The 18,096-nt window shown below is 39.1% G+C and overlaps 1 protein-coding gene across 3 annotated transcripts in view; it reads left to right on the top strand.

The window, feature by feature from the left end:
• The window catches only part of LOC111875430 (hemicentin-2), a 462,602-nt gene that overhangs the window by 207,958 nt on the left and 236,548 nt on the right, over positions 1-18,096 (top strand). For all 3 annotated transcript variants that reach the window (XR_004514196.1, XM_033755808.1, XM_033755807.1), the window contains 2 exons: positions 6,558-6,717; positions 16,840-17,139. Coding sequence is in view for 2 of the 3 variants with exons in the window: in XM_033755808.1 (XP_033611699.1) it covers positions 6,558-6,717; positions 16,840-17,139 (460 nt within the window). In the remaining variant the exon portion in view is untranslated. The remainder of the gene's footprint in view (positions 1-6,557; positions 6,718-16,839; positions 17,140-18,096) is intronic.

Below are 18,096 nucleotides of genomic sequence, written 5' to 3'. Positions count from 1 at the left end.
CCTAGGTAGTCGCTATACCGACCACTCTACCCCGACTCAAATAATAATAATAATAATAATAATAATAATAATCCGAAGGTTAGGTCTGCCTTAATGAAAGACAAGAGTAAAAACTTAAAACAGGAAGTCACAGGTCTAAATTGAAAATATAGCAGTATGCAGTGTCTTGAAAACAACAAATCTATTTTTACTTCCGCTCATTAATATCTTAAATCTGCCGGCCCCATTGAGGTAGCAGCTTTCGCGAGGGGAAACTCAGTACGTAATCCCCACAGACAAACTCAGTAGCGATCAAACATTGAAAAGATTGAACCGCTTTCATGCTCCATTCCACTGTTTGGACAAAGCTCGACATAAGTTAGCAGAAGGCAATGGGAAAGGGAATGAAAATAAATATTGGAGACGTAAGAAAACAAAAAGAGGAAAGTATATCGTCAAAACGAAGTATAAAGATATCTGTCTACTGAGCTTGCCGGCTGTTTCAGTCTGGTTTCTTGCGTCACTTACTATTAGACCTTGAAGATGGAGGCGATTTATTCCCCCGAAACATGGACTGAATTTCACCAATCTACACGGCATTACATCCCAAAAGATAGAACTTTTCCTAAACATCGTTGTGAGAACATCAGAACTAACAAAACAAATTATATTTTGTTTTATAGTCACAGAATATAGTCGCACGTACATGTTTATTTCTGTCCTTACATGTCGGCGATTTGTATGTATATAATGTCCAAAGGTCTGCTCACTTAGGAGGAGAATTGTCAGATACTAAAAACTGATTTGTGCTGACAGGGCTTCAAGAGTAGAGTGAAGCAACCTTAATTCTTCCTATACTTGATTAATTACAGACATTGTCAAGCAATTTTAAAATCTCTATACCCAGTATATCACAACTTCCTTGTCGGAGTGATATTTTTCTCGAGCAGATTGACGTGTACGCGCTCCAGTTTCATAATATCCTTTCCACTGGGTATTTCTGCTATTCTCTGTCATTTCCTACTACAATTCTGTGGACGCTGGAGTCTGTGAAGAATCTTGGCTTCTGTTACGCAGTTTCTTAATCATATAAAAAGCCATAATAACTCCTTGGGTGGGGGATCAGATCTTCGCAAGGTCACTTCCTACACATGACAGAAGAAACACGGGAAAAGGGCAGGCAAACGTTCTTGCCTAGAGTGGAACTCGAACCCGCGACCCCAGTGTTTGAGCGGGCGAAGACAATGCATGCCTTAGACCGCAAGGACACTTGTGATTTGCTACATAATTTCCCATGATGATAAATTAACTTCTAAATCTTTTCTATATTTAATCTTGCCAGGTTAATTCTTCATATCAAATGATGTTATTTAGTTAAGCTATGCAGGTCTCCTAATACTGTTAGGTTACTGGAACAAAGGAGGTTTTAATGGGCTGAAGTTGTAGATAGAACTAGAAGTACATTCCAGATTTTAGTTGGGTTACCTCTGGCAAAGCCGTGTCTTGGAAAAAATCAGTTCACTTCATTTATTAAAGTGCTTGCCAACATCAGTGCCCTATTTCAGAGAGCACTAAAATATTTATGTCATGAGTAAAATATGAACAAATGAAGGCAAAAAGAAATTAAAAATAAAAGAAAAATAGAAGATTTAGTAATGTCATACAAAGAAAAGGCATCCTACAAGGGAACCGTGTTCTCATTAGAAACATAGGAAACTGACATACGCTACTGGCAGCTGTGGCATAATTGCTGAAACATTGGACCTTGCACTATTGCTTGCAGTGAAACTCAAGTGTCCCGAAATAACTAGAATGTTGAAATCAGACACGAAGTAGTTTACTCTCCATAACATCCAGACCGGCTCTGGGGCCCACACAGTCTCCTATACAGCGAACACTGGGGGGCTGTTTCTCCGGAAGTAAAGCGGAAGGAGCTTGAGACTGACCACTCGTCTCAGTCCAGGTTGATGATAGGAATAGTGTTGCTATACCGACATTCCTCCATTTGTCCTTGTGGCGTGATAATCAAGTAAGCCCTGAAGTAACTTTCCTTTTGTCCATAATAATAGTAAGAAGAAGAAGAAAGAAAAGGAAGGGGGAGGGTAGAATTAGAATGAATCTCAGATTTATACATGGTGAAGACGGGATGTGGATGAAAATAACCCAAGCAAATTATTGTCTTTTTTATTAGTCATATTCGATGTTGTGTTTCCACTACCACGTATCCTGTTGACTTGAATCGGATAATGAATGGCGGATGGTAGATACATATTTACCTCAATGGGTCAGTGAGTCCTAGCTTCTTAAGATGGAGTTTACTTTATGTATTTAGTTAGTGATTGCCGGTCACGGTAGCCGAGCGGTCTAAGGCATGTACTGTCTTCGCTCGCTCGGAAGCCGGGATCGTGGGTTCGGATCTGTTTCCTGTGAGGTACGAACTGAATTCCTATATATTATTCTTATACACTGCCGGTCACAGTAGCCGAGCGGTCTAAGGCATGTACTGTCTTCTCTCGCTCGGAAGCCGGGATCGTGGGTTCGAATCCCACTCAGGGCATGGATGTTTGTGTGCGTTTTTCTGTGTTTGTTTACAGGCAGAGGCCTTGCGACTAGCTGATCAATCGCCCAAGGAGTCCTACCGTATGTGTAAGATCTAGTAAACCGAAGTGAAACGGAGAGTTTCATGGAGGTAGGCCTAGGCCCAAATTGGGGCTGTAGCGCCACAGGAAAAAAAAAATTAGTTAGTGATTATTACTGTTAAAAACGGAGACTTTTAAAAATAATTGGTGATATTCTTGAGTTGGAGTGTTTTCTCTGTAGACTGTGTGATTTTGATGGGAGCTTCTGCCTGAGTCCCTGTTGATGCTAATCTGTTGTGTCATTTCCTTGACTGTACAATTTAAACCAAACGGTGGTTCTTTGTACGAGTAAGAGTAACAAAAAGAAACAAAATTACAGAACCTACTGAGTTAGAGAGAGGCTGGAATCTATAAAGAACCTCAGCGACCTCTACGGAAACTGGGAAGTCAATATCATGGAAACTTACCGACGTAAGAATGGATTGTCTCATAACTGATGTGAAAGTTCTCTCTTTACTTAGGGCTTCAGGAAACTCCGGTCGAGGCATCTGCTTTCTTCCCATCAGAGGCAGAACGTTCCCTATTACCTCTCAGAAATTAACAAAACTTCTGCAGAATTGTATTGCAAGTTCTCGTCTATCATTATAGTGAATAAGAAAAAAAAAATCAATGGAATTTCTGCAAAGTTTGAGGCCAAGAATTATATTACTGAATCACATTTTAGAATGCAGATATTTTAAAGTCAGTCAGTCCTGGCCTAGATGCCCGTCTAAGGGTTAGTTTTAGTTTCTTGGGGTGGGGTAAGACAGAGTCCACTTGGTACGTCGGTCACTAATGCCCTATTGTACCAGCCCGGAATGATATATGATGAAGAATGTGGAGCAATTGGTGGAATGAGAGTTGACAGGGGAAACCGAAGTACTCGGAGAAAACGTGCCCCAGAGCCACTTTGTCCACCACAAATCCCACATGACCTGAACTGGGCTCGAAATCGTGCCGCCGCGGTGGGAAGCCGGCGACTGACCGCCTGAGCTATGCCACGACCCCTCTAAGGATTACCACCCTCCGAGTCCACGTGAGATGTTTAAAGTGCATTCTGTTTTGAATGAAGCAGCGAAATTTTCAGCAACATGTTGAGGAACTACTATTACATATATCATAGTATATAGGCTTACAGTTTTGTATAAAGATTTTTAATTAAGTTAAAAGGCATTTAAATTAAAAATAAATTATTAATTTACCTCATACGTATTTAAAATCTTGAACCGCTGAGGTGTGTGTCTCCGAGCCTCTTCTGTGAAAACGGGAGACTGGGGTGTTATTTGCCGTCTCCTGAGGTCCGACTAGCCTTGTTTCTCCTTTCTTTATATGATTAGTTACGGATCTGTATTCTTGTTAAGTTGTTTCTCTTTTCGTTGTGTGCTGAGGCACCTTTTAGCACAATTAAAAATCTGTATAAAACTATAAGCTTATGTACTATATATGTAATAGTAGTTTCTTAATGTGTTGTTATTGTCTTCTGAAGATGGTCACAACTGACAGAAACACGTATAGCCATATATTGAGTCGCACTTGACGGTATTGTCAAATCATTTTATAATAATTAACTAGTGTGACGGACCCGAATGCATAAAATTATACTGCGTGAAACTTGTGTTCTGATCGAACTGTGCGTGATTAAAACGCCACTGTCACTGTTTACATAGAGAACATATATCTTAACTGATTATCAGCCTGATTTCAGGCAGGCATCCTTGGGAGATGAAAAATGATGGAATGTATACAAGGAAATTAACGAGATGTATATACTCTTGAGATATAATTTATACGTCTAATGTAATAAAATAGAATCCTATGTAATATTTGAGACTTTCACGGTGGTGACTATGAAGAAAGCAGTCTGCTTTTACCGGTTCTCACGGTCTCTTCGCTTGCAGATTTCTTATATTTTTTTCTACCCTGAAGATGGAGGCGATACGTTCCTCGGAAACGTCGGTTAGCACCACATATACATGGTGCCAAATCCCAGAAGACTGCTTTCTTCAAATAGAATCCTACATTCGTTAAGTCATCCATCCTGAACCAATCACGGGGATACGACGGAAAATGACAGTGGTTAGATGACACAGTAATAGCGATTAAAGCACTGTTATTGTTCTTCATTTTAATCGGCTTTATTTATAATATAATTTATTTTGTTGTGTTGTCAAAGGCCCCACCCAGTGCCTCAATACCTCGTAAAGCAGAAATTATATGCCTAAAAATGTCACAGCATGGGAAATTATGGAGATGAAATATGAGGATTTGTTCCTTCGGAGTTATTATAATTTTATTGGAAGCTCAAAATCCAAAAGTTGCTGGTGTAACACTTATTGGAAAAGAATAAATGCACATTAAAATTAGAGGAAATAATTTTCGTTCATCTATACACTTTCACATTCAGTGATTTAGTTAGAAAATTTGTCTTCCTCCCTTAAAAATACAAATACTTGATCCTTATTCCTTTTTAAATGCTTCTGGAAAGTCACATATAACCACCTTCATGAGAATCGTAGGGCTGAAAGGCATAATCCGCAGCGTTGCATAATACTGTGAGGCATATCAATCAGAAGCAGATTAGGAACTGTGTCACATAGAGCATTCAGTTATTCGGAACTATTCTTTTTATATATTTATCCAACGTCTGGTATTCTAAAGAATAAAGAACACGATGTTTCAGAATCTGGATCTATTTCAGTCCTCAGGTGAGGGACAAATATCCAGTCTGTTGGGTCCTTTAGAAAGAGCTAACCTCAGTCACTGGAGGGAACCAACAGAGCAGATGTCCCCCCCCTCATCTGAGGACTGAAACATCCAGTTTCCGAAATGCTATGGCCTCCTGTGTTTAGGGACAAATATCCAGTCTGTTGGGTCCTTTAAAAGAGCTAACCTCAATCACTGGAGGGAACCAACAGAGCAGATGTCCCCCCCCCCTCATCTGAGGACTGAAACATCCAGTTTCCGAAATGCTATGGCCTCCTGTGTTTTAGAATACTGGGCGATGGACGAAGTCCAAAAACTCTGTAATCCCTAGCGTTATACGCCACCGTCAGATCCATTTAGAATCCAACATTCAGTTGTTTCATATAAAAGTGATAATATTTACATTCTTATGATCTGTTCCTTGTAAATTAAAACAACATTCATTTTAACTTTTCACTTTTAATTAGACTTACTATGTAATCTGAAAACATTAGTCACTTTCAAATTAAACGTTTGCTAAGTAGAACGTCAGACTGTTAAATCCGTTTGTAATGAACTTGGTATGATGGAATGAATTCTGTTCGAGATTAGCTATATTTAGAGATTCTGTTTAATTTATGTGAGCTGAAGCAATCTCTACTTCATCACATAAGCTCTAATTCTGATATATGAATGTACAAAACTGCTTAAATCACATTTCCCTTATACGAGACACGGCATTTAAGAGTGGACCCGATGCTCATGTTTCAAGTATGAATGAAAAAAAAATTATTACGTTACAACTTCTCTATTGCAACCTGATCTGTGTTTATTTTCCAGTGGAAAAGTTGCAAGAATGGAATTCTAGAGTAATTTTGCCAAAGTTCGAATATTATAAATGAGTAATCAGAGGTAAAAGAAAATCGAAAAGAGAAACAAATTGGTTATTCTTGCAACAGAGTTTCATGTTTAAACATGGGAGAAGTGTATTATATCTTCTACATTAAACATATGAAAACAACGGGACAGAACAAAGAACAGTTTATTAAACGTTCAGTTTCCAGCATTAGCCACATTATATGTATTTACAATTCATGGAAGTGAGAATAAAATATTTCCTGTATTATGTTTCGAAGAGAAAAATTAAAAATAGTGAGTATTTTCACAGGCCTCCTCCTGAAACGACAATAAAAAAGGGAAACCCTAAATTCAAGCACAAAACTCCGCGATTCCCTTTAATCCAGCAATTCTAGGAATGAGACTGTTTTTTCGTTTCAGGAGCATCTGCTGGATTACAACGAGTCCACAGGAGTTCTGCCGGATGGACACAGGCTGACGTTGCGGGCAGTCATGAAGGAGTCGGCTGGGGAGTATTCGTGTGCCGCGGTGAACAGAGAAGGTGAAACTCGAAGCAGCTCTCTCTTCATAAAGGTGCAGTGTAAGTGATCCACATTCATTTGTTGCGGACTAGTACTTACCAGTGACACAGTCACACTGTTTATCGTATATCGAGCACTGAGTGGTTGAAGTCTGGCCCTGTTATGTTTGCAATTTGATATATTTTCTCCTCATCTGTGTATAGATAAATACTATTCATGTGCGTTGTTCTCGGTGCTATCAGTGATCAGCAGATATGTTACGTATGGATCAGTTTCGACCTGATTGATAACGTCTGTTCCAAGCTTCACTGACAAACATCAATTTTGCTCTCCTGTTTTGAGTTGAACCCCCACGCCATATCAGATATTGGAAATAAAACACGCGGACTGGAAGATAGATAGACATTAGTTCCCTGTTATTTCATTTCACTTCATTCAAAGAAAGCATAAAAATATATAATATATATTGTCAGATGTTCCAGTGACCTTACTGGTCGTAATTACAAATAATTGTAACACAGTTACTGATTTTCACGCTAATCTCTTTTGTCTATCTCCACTAGTCTTCATGGATTTTTAACAGTCTCACTAAATCACACACTCGCAATATCACACACAAAGTCTTTAAATCACACGTTAATTTTCACAGGCTGACTTCTTGTAATCTTCTTCAAATATNTAACAGTCTCACTAAATCACACACTCGCAATATCACACACAAAGTCATTAAACCACACGTTAAATTTTCACAGGCTGACTTCTTGTAATCTTCTTCAAATAGGAAATTCCCGTGGCTCTCTCCTACCGAGAACTGACTCGTCGTCGAACCGAAAGAATTCTGTCACTTATATAGCCGAGGAACGAACACGCATCACAGGAAAGACATATCACGTGATCACGACCCACCATTGCGTGACGTCACCGCGGACAGGGAAAAATATCCTCTTCTATTGTTGCGTTTTGTACTTGGTTACATAGCTGTTAAAACGCGTTGATCAAATGCGTTAAAATATGAACTCGAGGGAGTGAAATTAATTACATTGCAACATCCAGATGGTGCAACGCGGCTGAAAGGAATATTTGTTTTTCAGTTTATTCCGTATATGTAGCTGTCACTGATATGAAAATTGACCATCTCCATTAATTGTAGAATTTAAGAATGCTTGTAACTATGCTTCTATTTCATATTCATCATTTTAAGGCTCAGTATCGAAATAACTAAAATTTCTGTTTCCATATACATCTGGCGCCCATCTTTTGCTGTAACTTGCTAGTTTTTGTTTTACTTGCTCCAGTCCCCATAACAATTCTTACATATTTCAGTATTACTGCAATTCGTGTCAAGTGTAGCAGGTTTCATAGCCATAACGCCTTGAAACCTGTACATTCTTCTCGATCCGATTTTATATTCATCCCAACAAACACCACGATGTAGTGGTTGATATTCGTTGTTCTTATACCATTAATCCCGATTTTAATTAATAATATATTAAATAGTCTTATCCTGGATGTTCATTATTTCCCCTTGGTTCTTCAAAATCATGCTCTGATAAGTTTCTCCAAGTGTTTGCTTATGGATCTTCGTAATGTATCTTCTTTAATTAATAATATATAAATAAATTAATAATATAATATATATCCTGTTCTCGGATGTTCATGATTTCCCTCTGGTTCTTCAAAATCATGCTCTGATAAGTTTCTCCAAGTGTTTGCTTTTGGATCTTCTTAATGTATCTTTTTTAATTAATAATATAATACATATCCTGTTCTCGGATTGTTCAAGATTTCCCGTTGGTTCTTCAAAATCATGCTCTGATAAGTTTTCCAAGTGTTTCCTTTTGGTTCTTCATAATGTTATCTTAAGATTCGAAACCGTGTAGCCTACGGGGTTGAGAGATCATCTTTAAATGCACCAAAATATCAGGCTACTGCTTATTTTTGTCTATTTCTGTCTCAGTTTAAATATTAATTATTTGTACGTATTTTCTTTGGTGACTTTATTAATCAGCACTTCTTCTTATGTTCTCTTCGTTCGGAATTTAAATTGTATGGGTTTTTAAGCGTACATTTAACAACACATAAAACATTCACAATATAACTGCATGATCAATCATTAATCAGGTTTACTAATTCTATTCCTCAGGTTCTGCATATCATATCTCAATTAGACAAGTTTATTTTCATTAGGCTTTCCGGCAGCTAACCAAGAATGAAACACAACATAACACAGAATCAATTTATCATAAGATATTCGTATTCAGAATATGTAATTACAAAAAATTATAATAATTATAATTATAGTTATTGTATGTGCAGCATTAGAAGGCAGAATATCATATTAGACTAAATAAACATCGGTAAGAAAATCATTTTCTAATATTACATTTCAGAGAAATTTGTTTTGAATAATTTGACAAACGCTAGAAATTTTCATCCATAATTAGATGGAAAGAAATGGGATTAAAATATATAGAAACGAAGTCTGTGTTCTTGTAAACCCAAGTGTTTCTGATGTGTTCTGTATTTAAAAATATTTTAATGTCGCAGATGGTGCTCAGTGGCAGTGGTCGCCGCGCAAGGGGATGACAGTATTTTGCATGAGAAATATTCCTACAAGGTCCACAATCTCTAAAAACGGGAAGGAGGGAGTGAGAAAGAGACAGAGTTAAAAAAATTACATGCCCATTTCTCATTCCGTACACTTTGTCACTAAATCTGAGCCATAAATTACCACGACCACTCAACCCCCAAGTGTGCTCTTCTCCAATTCGCGAACGGAGAGCGCAGAACAGAAAATTCGGTGGAGGATCCTGTGTGATTTTTATACGTTAAAGGAGAAACGGGGTGTACGCGAGCACACACACACGTACAGATCTAGTGCGGTGGTAATAAGCAAATTGAAGAAAAACACAGAATATATATATATATATAGTTGTATGGACGATACCATAGCACAGAATGGTTTCTTATGTATTCGTGGAGTAAAAATCCTTTTTAGAAGAGCTATGACCTGAAGTTAGTAGCCTTATGTGACAGTTATAAATTTTTCTTTTTTTAAACCTAAATAATTTCATAACTATCGTAACAAAAGGGGACACACGGTAGCGTAGTAGGTTGAGGAACTATGCTACAAGCCGGAAGGTTACGGGATCGAATCCCGATGAGGTGGATTTTTTCAATTTACCTAATCCTTCCAGCCGCACTATGGACCTGGGGTCGGATCAGTCTCCAACATAAATGAGTACCAGGAATATTCTTGCGGGTAAAGGGCGGCCGACGCGTAAGGCTAACAACCTTACCGCCATCTATGAGCCGATTGTCTAGATAATGTGGGAGCCTCAACACCTCACAACCCTATGGGCGTCCACAGCTTGTTACAGGGATACCGTTACTTTACTGTCGTAACAAATTCATTTCTTGTGTTACTTTTCCTACAAATATTCCTTACATATTCTTTCTTTTATTTTCACTCAGCGGAGTCCTTGTAACAACCTACATGCTTAAATGTAAACCCCTCCCCCCATATTATTTATGCAGGCTTTACGTGATTTTAATTTTCGTCCATCTCTGTTTATTAACTTAATTTTTGGTTTATTTTCCCATATATTTCGATATAATTTGTTGCATTTTTTACTTTATTTAGTCAGTTCCAGATGTTTTTTATGGAGTCTTAGAAATATTATCTTATAATTATTATTTATTTGTTGCCATTTTGCCACCCATTCCAAGTTTAACCGCAGTGTTTTAAGCTCGATTATTAATGTACCCTAGAAATTTCTAACTTCATCTTAAGCACTTGTAAAGAGTACGGTAACGAATATAAAACTACTACTGCAAACCTCGAACTGTGAACTAGTTTCTATTGTCACGTTTTAGGGCGTGTGACTATTGACGGTGTTTGGATTGGATGATTGGACTTATTGCGTTTATACACTCAATTCGTATCTACAGTTAATACAGGGCTATCGCTGGCGTCCATTTCACTTTTACACCCACTAGTGTCCTCACTCTATTACAGTAGTCTCCGCTAGCTATTTCCTGGCAACGGATTTCAACACAGTAGTAATGGCAGTCTCATTGTAACTGCAGCACATGTGAAGTCTTCTTTTCACAGCCGCATTGTTGCAATTCATCTAACTGCAGCCATCTGCTCACGTTGGTTCCTCGCTCGCGAATTTTACTACCCTGAAGATGGAGGTAATGCGTTCCTCCGAAACGTCGGTTCACACAAGATCTGTATAGTACCATATCCCAGAAGACGGAATTCTTCATAGTCACCGTCGTAGAAACCTCAGCTCTTACAATTAATAACATTCTTGCAAACTACAACCGAGTAATCGTCGTGGGAAAATGATCATTGTTTTAGAATTGTTCTATTAGAGGTCCGGCTATACGATTATTCAGTATAAGAACGTCATGAAATCGTCGCTTCTGTGATATAGTTTTCCTTGAAATCCACGTAGCCATTCATACCACTGGTCCGTAGCCTTTAATGTTATACCAATAGATGTCTCTGTGGTCCGTCTGGAACCGTGAGAGTCTGAGCCTATAAAATGGCTTCTCGTATAGCAACTACCACGTACATTCGTCAAGACAATGTTCAGTGGAGCTCCCATTCAATAGAATCTGTAGGTTACTCAATAGGCGGGGAGGAATCGGCTTTAGAGCTAACCCACTTTTATTCTGTCTCATTAACTTTGATAAAGGACTCACGAAAATTCTCCTGATTCCTAATTTTGTGGTCCATCCCCCATTCTCTAGATCAAGATCAAAGTTTTTGAAGATTGGATCAGATCCCAAGTAAGGGTAATCATGGGGGTTGCAACATTTTTTCCACGTGTATGTGATTGAAATATAATTTATCTCCGTCGGGTTTGGATATGCCTGTCGTTTCCTTGGGGTATTATTTTATTTATTTTATTGCTAGTGAGGTGGAACTAAGTCCCTTGTACTGCGGCCACTTCTGGCCTGTTGTAATAGCCCCAGATGTTAGGTGAGGGTGATTGTGGAGCAATTGGTGGAATGAAGATTGGCAGGGGAAACCAAAGTACTCAGAGAAAACCTGCCCCAGCGCCACTTTGTCCACCACAAATCCCACTTGACCAGACCCGGGATCAAACCCGGGCCGCCGCGGTGGGAAGCCAGCGACTAACTGCTTGAGCTATGGCGCGGTCTAAAACCTGCACTTAAACAGGACCAGAAAAGAATATTAAGAAGAAGATGAACAAAACCTCGAGGGAATGGAAATATGAAAGAACCTAACGCAACAAAATAATATCCACATATAACAAGGCAAATGCGCCAAAGAGTGTCCAAAAGATCTACCAAATTATTAATTGCTGATTAATTAGTCAGTAGACTCAATAAACTCTATCGTTATTTGAACATGTCTATAATGTAGATGATGTTTATGATGATTAGCTTTTGAAATGGAAAAAATAATTGTAACCATGCCCTTAATGACGGTACAGAAGAGTCCCTTGCCCCAGTTACAAGTGCACCACAAAGCCATGAGCAGCCGTTATCTACAAGTGCTGTGCTACTTCTTGCGATCCGTTACAGGTGTACTGTCGTGTCTCTTTTAATTTCAGACCAGGATAGAGTCCAGAACCCATTAAATCATGCGCACATCTGTTCCAGCCTCTTGTAATCTAAGCACGTGCGAGTGTTCGGAAACTTGTGAACTTTCCTTCGGAGCGCCCACTTGCTGCATCTGCCAAAGAGCGTTCCCAATTAATCAGTTTAGTTCCAGTCGGGTTTCTCAACATGGACGGTGTAGCTGAATTCAGAACCGTAATTTTTTCGATTAGAGATGACAAAAAGCTCCAGTTGCTATGGAATAAAATCCGAAATAGATCTTAGGATTGAGGCTGAAAAAGCTGAGTTGAGTTTCTAAATCAGTAAATGAAATCCAATTAAGTAGGAAATATGAAATAATATCTTCAGGGGTGCAACGCCTCGAAATATGGTAGATATTTACAGACGTATTTTAGGTACGCACTTCCACCATGTCCACTGACTACGTTCCTCCGAAACGTCGGTAAACATCAGCCAGACTACAGGACTTGACATTTCAGACGCCAGAATTCGTAATATTCATCACCGAGAGAATACAAATATCACGGAGGACACGTCCCCATGGCAACGAATACAAGCAGCAGTAGAAAAATTGTTGGATGCTTCGTCTTCTATACAGTCCTTGTCGTATCAAAGGAAAGACTATAGGTGTACCTTTGTATTCCCCTGTTGTTGCTAGGCAATGGCTCAGTAAACACGTTTCCACGGCAACGAAGAATTGTTGGAGAGGTCGTTTTCTGTGCAGTCTGTATGGTATCAAATGAACGCAGGCGATCAGTTCTTACCAAAACTTCTTGTTATCTTTGTAACATAGAGATTACCAACTCTGCCGGCAGTGTGCTTGTGGCTACATTATTTACAGAACTGTTTTGTCATACGGGAGCAGTGTGAATGAAGATTTTTATTACATCATTACAGGGGTATGTTAAAGTTAATAAACTAAGCTTAAGATCTTCAAGAAGGACGTAGAATTTCCTTTACAGTTTTAATTAAACTTTTCAAAATATCAAATCACATTAATGCGTAGTCTGTTTTACGTATTTGGGCATTCCAATTAAATATCTAGTTGCTAAGATAATTATGTTCCAAACTTGAAATTAAAAATTATTAATTGCTGTTTTATACTGTTTTTTACTTGAAGCGAAATCAAATATAGAGGTATATAGCGTTATTATAATTAAGAGTGTAATAAAGTTGTGTCTCATGCTTTCATCTTTAGAAGTTAATAATAAAGATACAACTCTACAAGAAAGGTAATGTTGTTTCTGTCTTAGACGGCGAAGAAAGTTTAACGAACGCGAGTTTTATTCATGCCGACAAGATGTATGTTCACGAAAACGGTTACAATGATTCTATATGTAACTGCGAGCAAACTGTTTGGATTTTTTAAATTTAAAATAAATATTAATAAATATTTTCATGAAAAGGTAGAATGCGTGTGCTTCATAAGCGTGATAGAGAAATTTTGCAACGTAGTTCTAATAAGATTAATTTACTCAGTAACCGTATCATTATACCAAGGGTTTATTTCTCCGCCCCTTAGTATACTTGAATTCCAATGACAAAACAGAACCGCTGTTTATATTCCACTGCTCTTAAAGTAGGCAATAAATTTTACCTTCACGAAGTATCCTACGATTCCAAGTCAGTATTTATATTTGTATAGCTACAAAACCCCAGACATGTACTAAAAATTATTCCTATTTAATTAATCTCGTTTTTGGAGAGGGGGTCTTGGGGTGGGGTGAGATTGAGTCCACTTGGTACGTCGGCCACTATTTGGCCTGTTGTACCAGCCCGGATAGTAGATGATGATGAATGCGGAGTAGTTGGTTTAATGAGAATTGGCAGGGGAAACCGAAGTACTCGGAGGAAATCTGCACCAGTGCCACTTTGTCCATCTCAAATCCCTCATGTCTTGACCCCGGCTCGAACCCGGCCGCCGCGGTGGGAAGCCAGCGACTAACCGCTTGAGCTATTGCGAGGCCAAACTATAGTCTAAGTCAAAATTATGTTACAACCGACGGTCAGTCGGTCAATCTATCTTGGTGTCAAGCCATAACTTGAGCTGAAGACCAGATTTTTGTTAGAGTCAGACAGTTGTGGGTTTGTCCATGTGAGGCGCCCTCTCTAACGAGAGGACGGGTCTGTCGTTAACAACTGCTGCTGATCCTCGCCAGAGCAGTCATATTTACTGCGGTCAAATTCACTAATACCTAGATGACATGTTTCTTAGCATGTTCAGGGAACCCACCACTAGGCAGCACCCCGAGCAACATGACTGCAGTCCACGTTTCTCAAAATCGCTTTCAGTATCCTCCTTTCTTCTATGCCTATGTCATCTAAGCGATATCAACTGCTCCCGCTACGTTTTCCGACTAAACTATAGGAATTTCTCATCTTTCCGATGTGCAGCTAGTCCCATCGACATGGCATAATGCTGTCTTTGCAATAATTCACCGTAACCCCAGAACAGTGGCCGGTCACGGTAGCCGAGCGGTCTAAGGCATGTACTGTCTTCACTCGCTCGGAAGCCGGGATCGTGGGTTCGGATCTGTTTCCTGTGAGGTACGAACTGAATTCTTATATATTATTCTTATACACTGCCGGTCACGGTAGCCGAGCGGTCTAAGGCATGCACTGTCTTCGCTCGCTTGGAAACCGGGATCGTGGGTTCGAATCCCACTCAGGGCATGGATGTTTAGTTTATGTGTGTTTTTCTGTGTTTGTGTACAGGTAGAGGCCTTGCGACGAGCTGATCACCCGCCCAAGGAGTCCTACCGAATGTGTAAGATCTAGAAAAACCGCAGTGAACGGAGAAGTTCATGGAGGTAGTCCTAGGCCCACTGGGGCTGTAGTGCGAAGGGAAAAAAAAACCAGAACCTTATCCTTCTGCATGAACAAGTACTCTGCTCTTCCCAACATTCTGTTTACATAAGAGCTCAGATCTACAAGCCAACCTATAGACCGGTGCTGACAGAAATGTTTACAGGTCAGTTCTTACGATGTTTATGTCGGAGTGTTACGTCGGAGGTGGATATGCGCAAAAGCACTGACACAGGAATGTGATTAAGCGTTCACAGCGTTTGATGAATCATTTTAGTGTAGCTATCAACTTTCCTACATCCGCTCTGTCACGTGGTTGGAGCGGAACGGGGAAAACCTAATCTTCTCATTCCTTAAGTAGAATTTATTGCAACATTTTCGCTTGAACCGCCATGTATTTTTTTTTTGTCTTCTTGTAGGATCCGTCATGTTAAGATGATGAAAGTATGAGCTAAGATTAAGAAATTCTTCCTCTTTTCTTTCCTCAGTCCCTTTTCCCTTCTCTTCTTATCTCTTGTTTACCTTCTCCCTTTCTTATGCATTATTTTCAAAATGACAGGTACTTGGAAATGCGCAGCTCTCCCCTTTTCTTACTACTTGTTCACCTTTTTAAAGCACTCTCCTTATTTTTGATATGTGGCTGACTCTGACACCGTACACATATATCATAATAAAGATAGCGTGTTTCTTAAGCATGGTTTAACGAGGTTCTTAAGATTCGTCAAAATTTAAAATTGGAGGAAGAATTCCTTAGCATCTCAGATACATAGCAAATAGAAAACATTGCAGTGAGTGCACAAACAAGTTTCATATTGTTATTTTCAAAATTTATTATAATTTAGCTTTTATTTGCCATTGTCGTGACATTACAACATTAATAATTCATAGGATACGATAGGATACGAATACGAATACACATAAATTTTGTCTGTGGTTCTGTATGGGTGTGAAACTTGGGTCTCTGATTTTAAGGGAGGAACATAGACTGAATATCTATTTGAGAACAGGCTGTTGAGGAGAATATTTTGACCGAAGAAAGATAGAGTGGCAGGAGGTTGAAGAAAACTGCATAATGAAGAATGTCATAACTTGTACTCTTCTCCAAGTATAATTAGAATGATCAAGTCAAAGAGGATGAGATGGACAGGGCCTGTAGCACGAATGGTGGAGAGGAGGAATTCAAATAGGATACTGGTAGGAAAGCAGGAAGGAAGGAGACCACTGGGAATACCAAGACTTAGGTGTGTGGACAATATTAAAATGGATCTTAGAGAGACAGAAAAAGGATAGTATGGGTTGGATTGATCTGGCTCAGGATAGAGACCAGCGGAGGGCGTTTCTGAACACGGTAATGTACCTTCGGGTTCCATAAAATGCTGGGAAGATCCTGAGTAGCTCCACAATTGGCAGCTTCTCAAGAAGGGCTCAGCTCCATGAGTGAGTGAGTGAGTGAGTTTTTTTGGCATCTTTGTATTGAAAAGTGATTTATGGTCCTAAAATTCGATGAAGGTGAAAAATTTAGATTAAAAAAGTTATAAACATGTGTATAAAATAATTTACGAACTCCACATAACGTCAAATTCAAATTGTAGAATAACAATTTACAGCACTTTGTCCGAAAATCTGAAGCGTCCATTAGCAAGAACGTCAACACGAAGAATTGTGTTTACTTTTAAACTGAACTATTTTAAGATAAAATTAGGAAGTCTGTTTATGACGCTTGCATGACCTTCTGTTCACCTTCTCTATAAGTACGGTCTGGCACTGTTTCTTTCCAGATGCTCCACAATGTCGGGAAGGTTTGGCTTCTCGTCGCATTGGTGCTATTCGTCACGAAACTCTAGAAGTGAAATGTGAGGTTACAGCAGATCCTCGAGATGACGTAAAGTTCAGCTGGACTTACAACAAATCCCGTGACGTACTTCCAGTTCCCGGTTCTAGAGTCATCCACTCGGGCCTGATCAGTGTCCTTCGGTACACGCCAGAATCTGAGGTCGATTTTGGGACATTGGCGTGCTGGGCAAGCAACAGCATCGGCCGTCAGACCGTGCCATGTCTGTTCCACATAGTTCCAGCGAGTAAGTACCGTCCATCACATTTAACTTGGTATCAGTTTGGTACTAACTGACAATATTTCACACCGTTCGTGGTAGTCATTCTCCTCTGTTTCTATCATTGGCTCTCAGATTTATGTTTCCAGCCTACGTTCTTTGGTCTGAAACAAGTTTAATAAAGATTGGTTTCAGGTATCCGAAAATTAATATGGGAGATTTACAGAAACAGAGAAAGCATGGAGATCGCATCAGCCTACTTTCATTTTTTTTTTCAAAATAAGGAAAGTAGACTACAGATGACAGTAGGCTTATACGATCTTCATGCTGTCTATGTGCCTGTGAATCCTCCTTTATTAACATTTAATTGCTTGAACAGGTCTTTATGAAATTTCGTATGTATATCATGGCAACTGAGTCCATCTGAACGGCCTACTTCATAAATCCCTCCCATCATTCTGTGTGTCTATATATGAGTATATCCCTCCTGTTGTTGCTAGGCAAAGGCAAGCATATCCTGCTATCGTTGCTAGGTAACAACTCGGTAAAGAGTTCCCGCTGCAACGAAGAACTGTTGGAAGTGTCGTTTTCTATTGGGTCGGTGTCGTATCAAAGAAAAGAAGGCTATTATTTCTTATCATAACTTATTATTCTCTGTAGATAAAAATCACATTAGTTTCTTCATCTATTTTACAGCGCTGATTCAGCTGTAGAAGTTCTTGGAGTGTTGATAACAATGAATCAATAAAGATACTGGACGAAAATGGTCGTTGTATGTTTTAAGGCTCTAATGGCGGACAATGAGAAGAAGTGGTAACTTCTCAGATGGAATATAACGGCACCTTGAGAATGTGAATCAACCGCATTGACATTGAATCCTGCCCATCAGTGAATAATATCTGTTCCATGAAATCCTATCTGAAATGACACAGTTATGGGAAAGAGTCTTTTGAATGACATTTTTAAAGTCGAGTCTTACCTCGA

This window comes from Cryptotermes secundus, unplaced genomic scaffold (assembly GCF_002891405.2).
Source record: "Cryptotermes secundus unplaced genomic scaffold, Csec_1.0 scaffold253, whole genome shotgun sequence".
NCBI classification, from domain to species: Eukaryota; Metazoa; Arthropoda; class Insecta; order Blattodea; family Kalotermitidae; genus Cryptotermes; species Cryptotermes secundus.
This window is presented reverse-complemented; position numbering and strand designations above follow the sequence as displayed.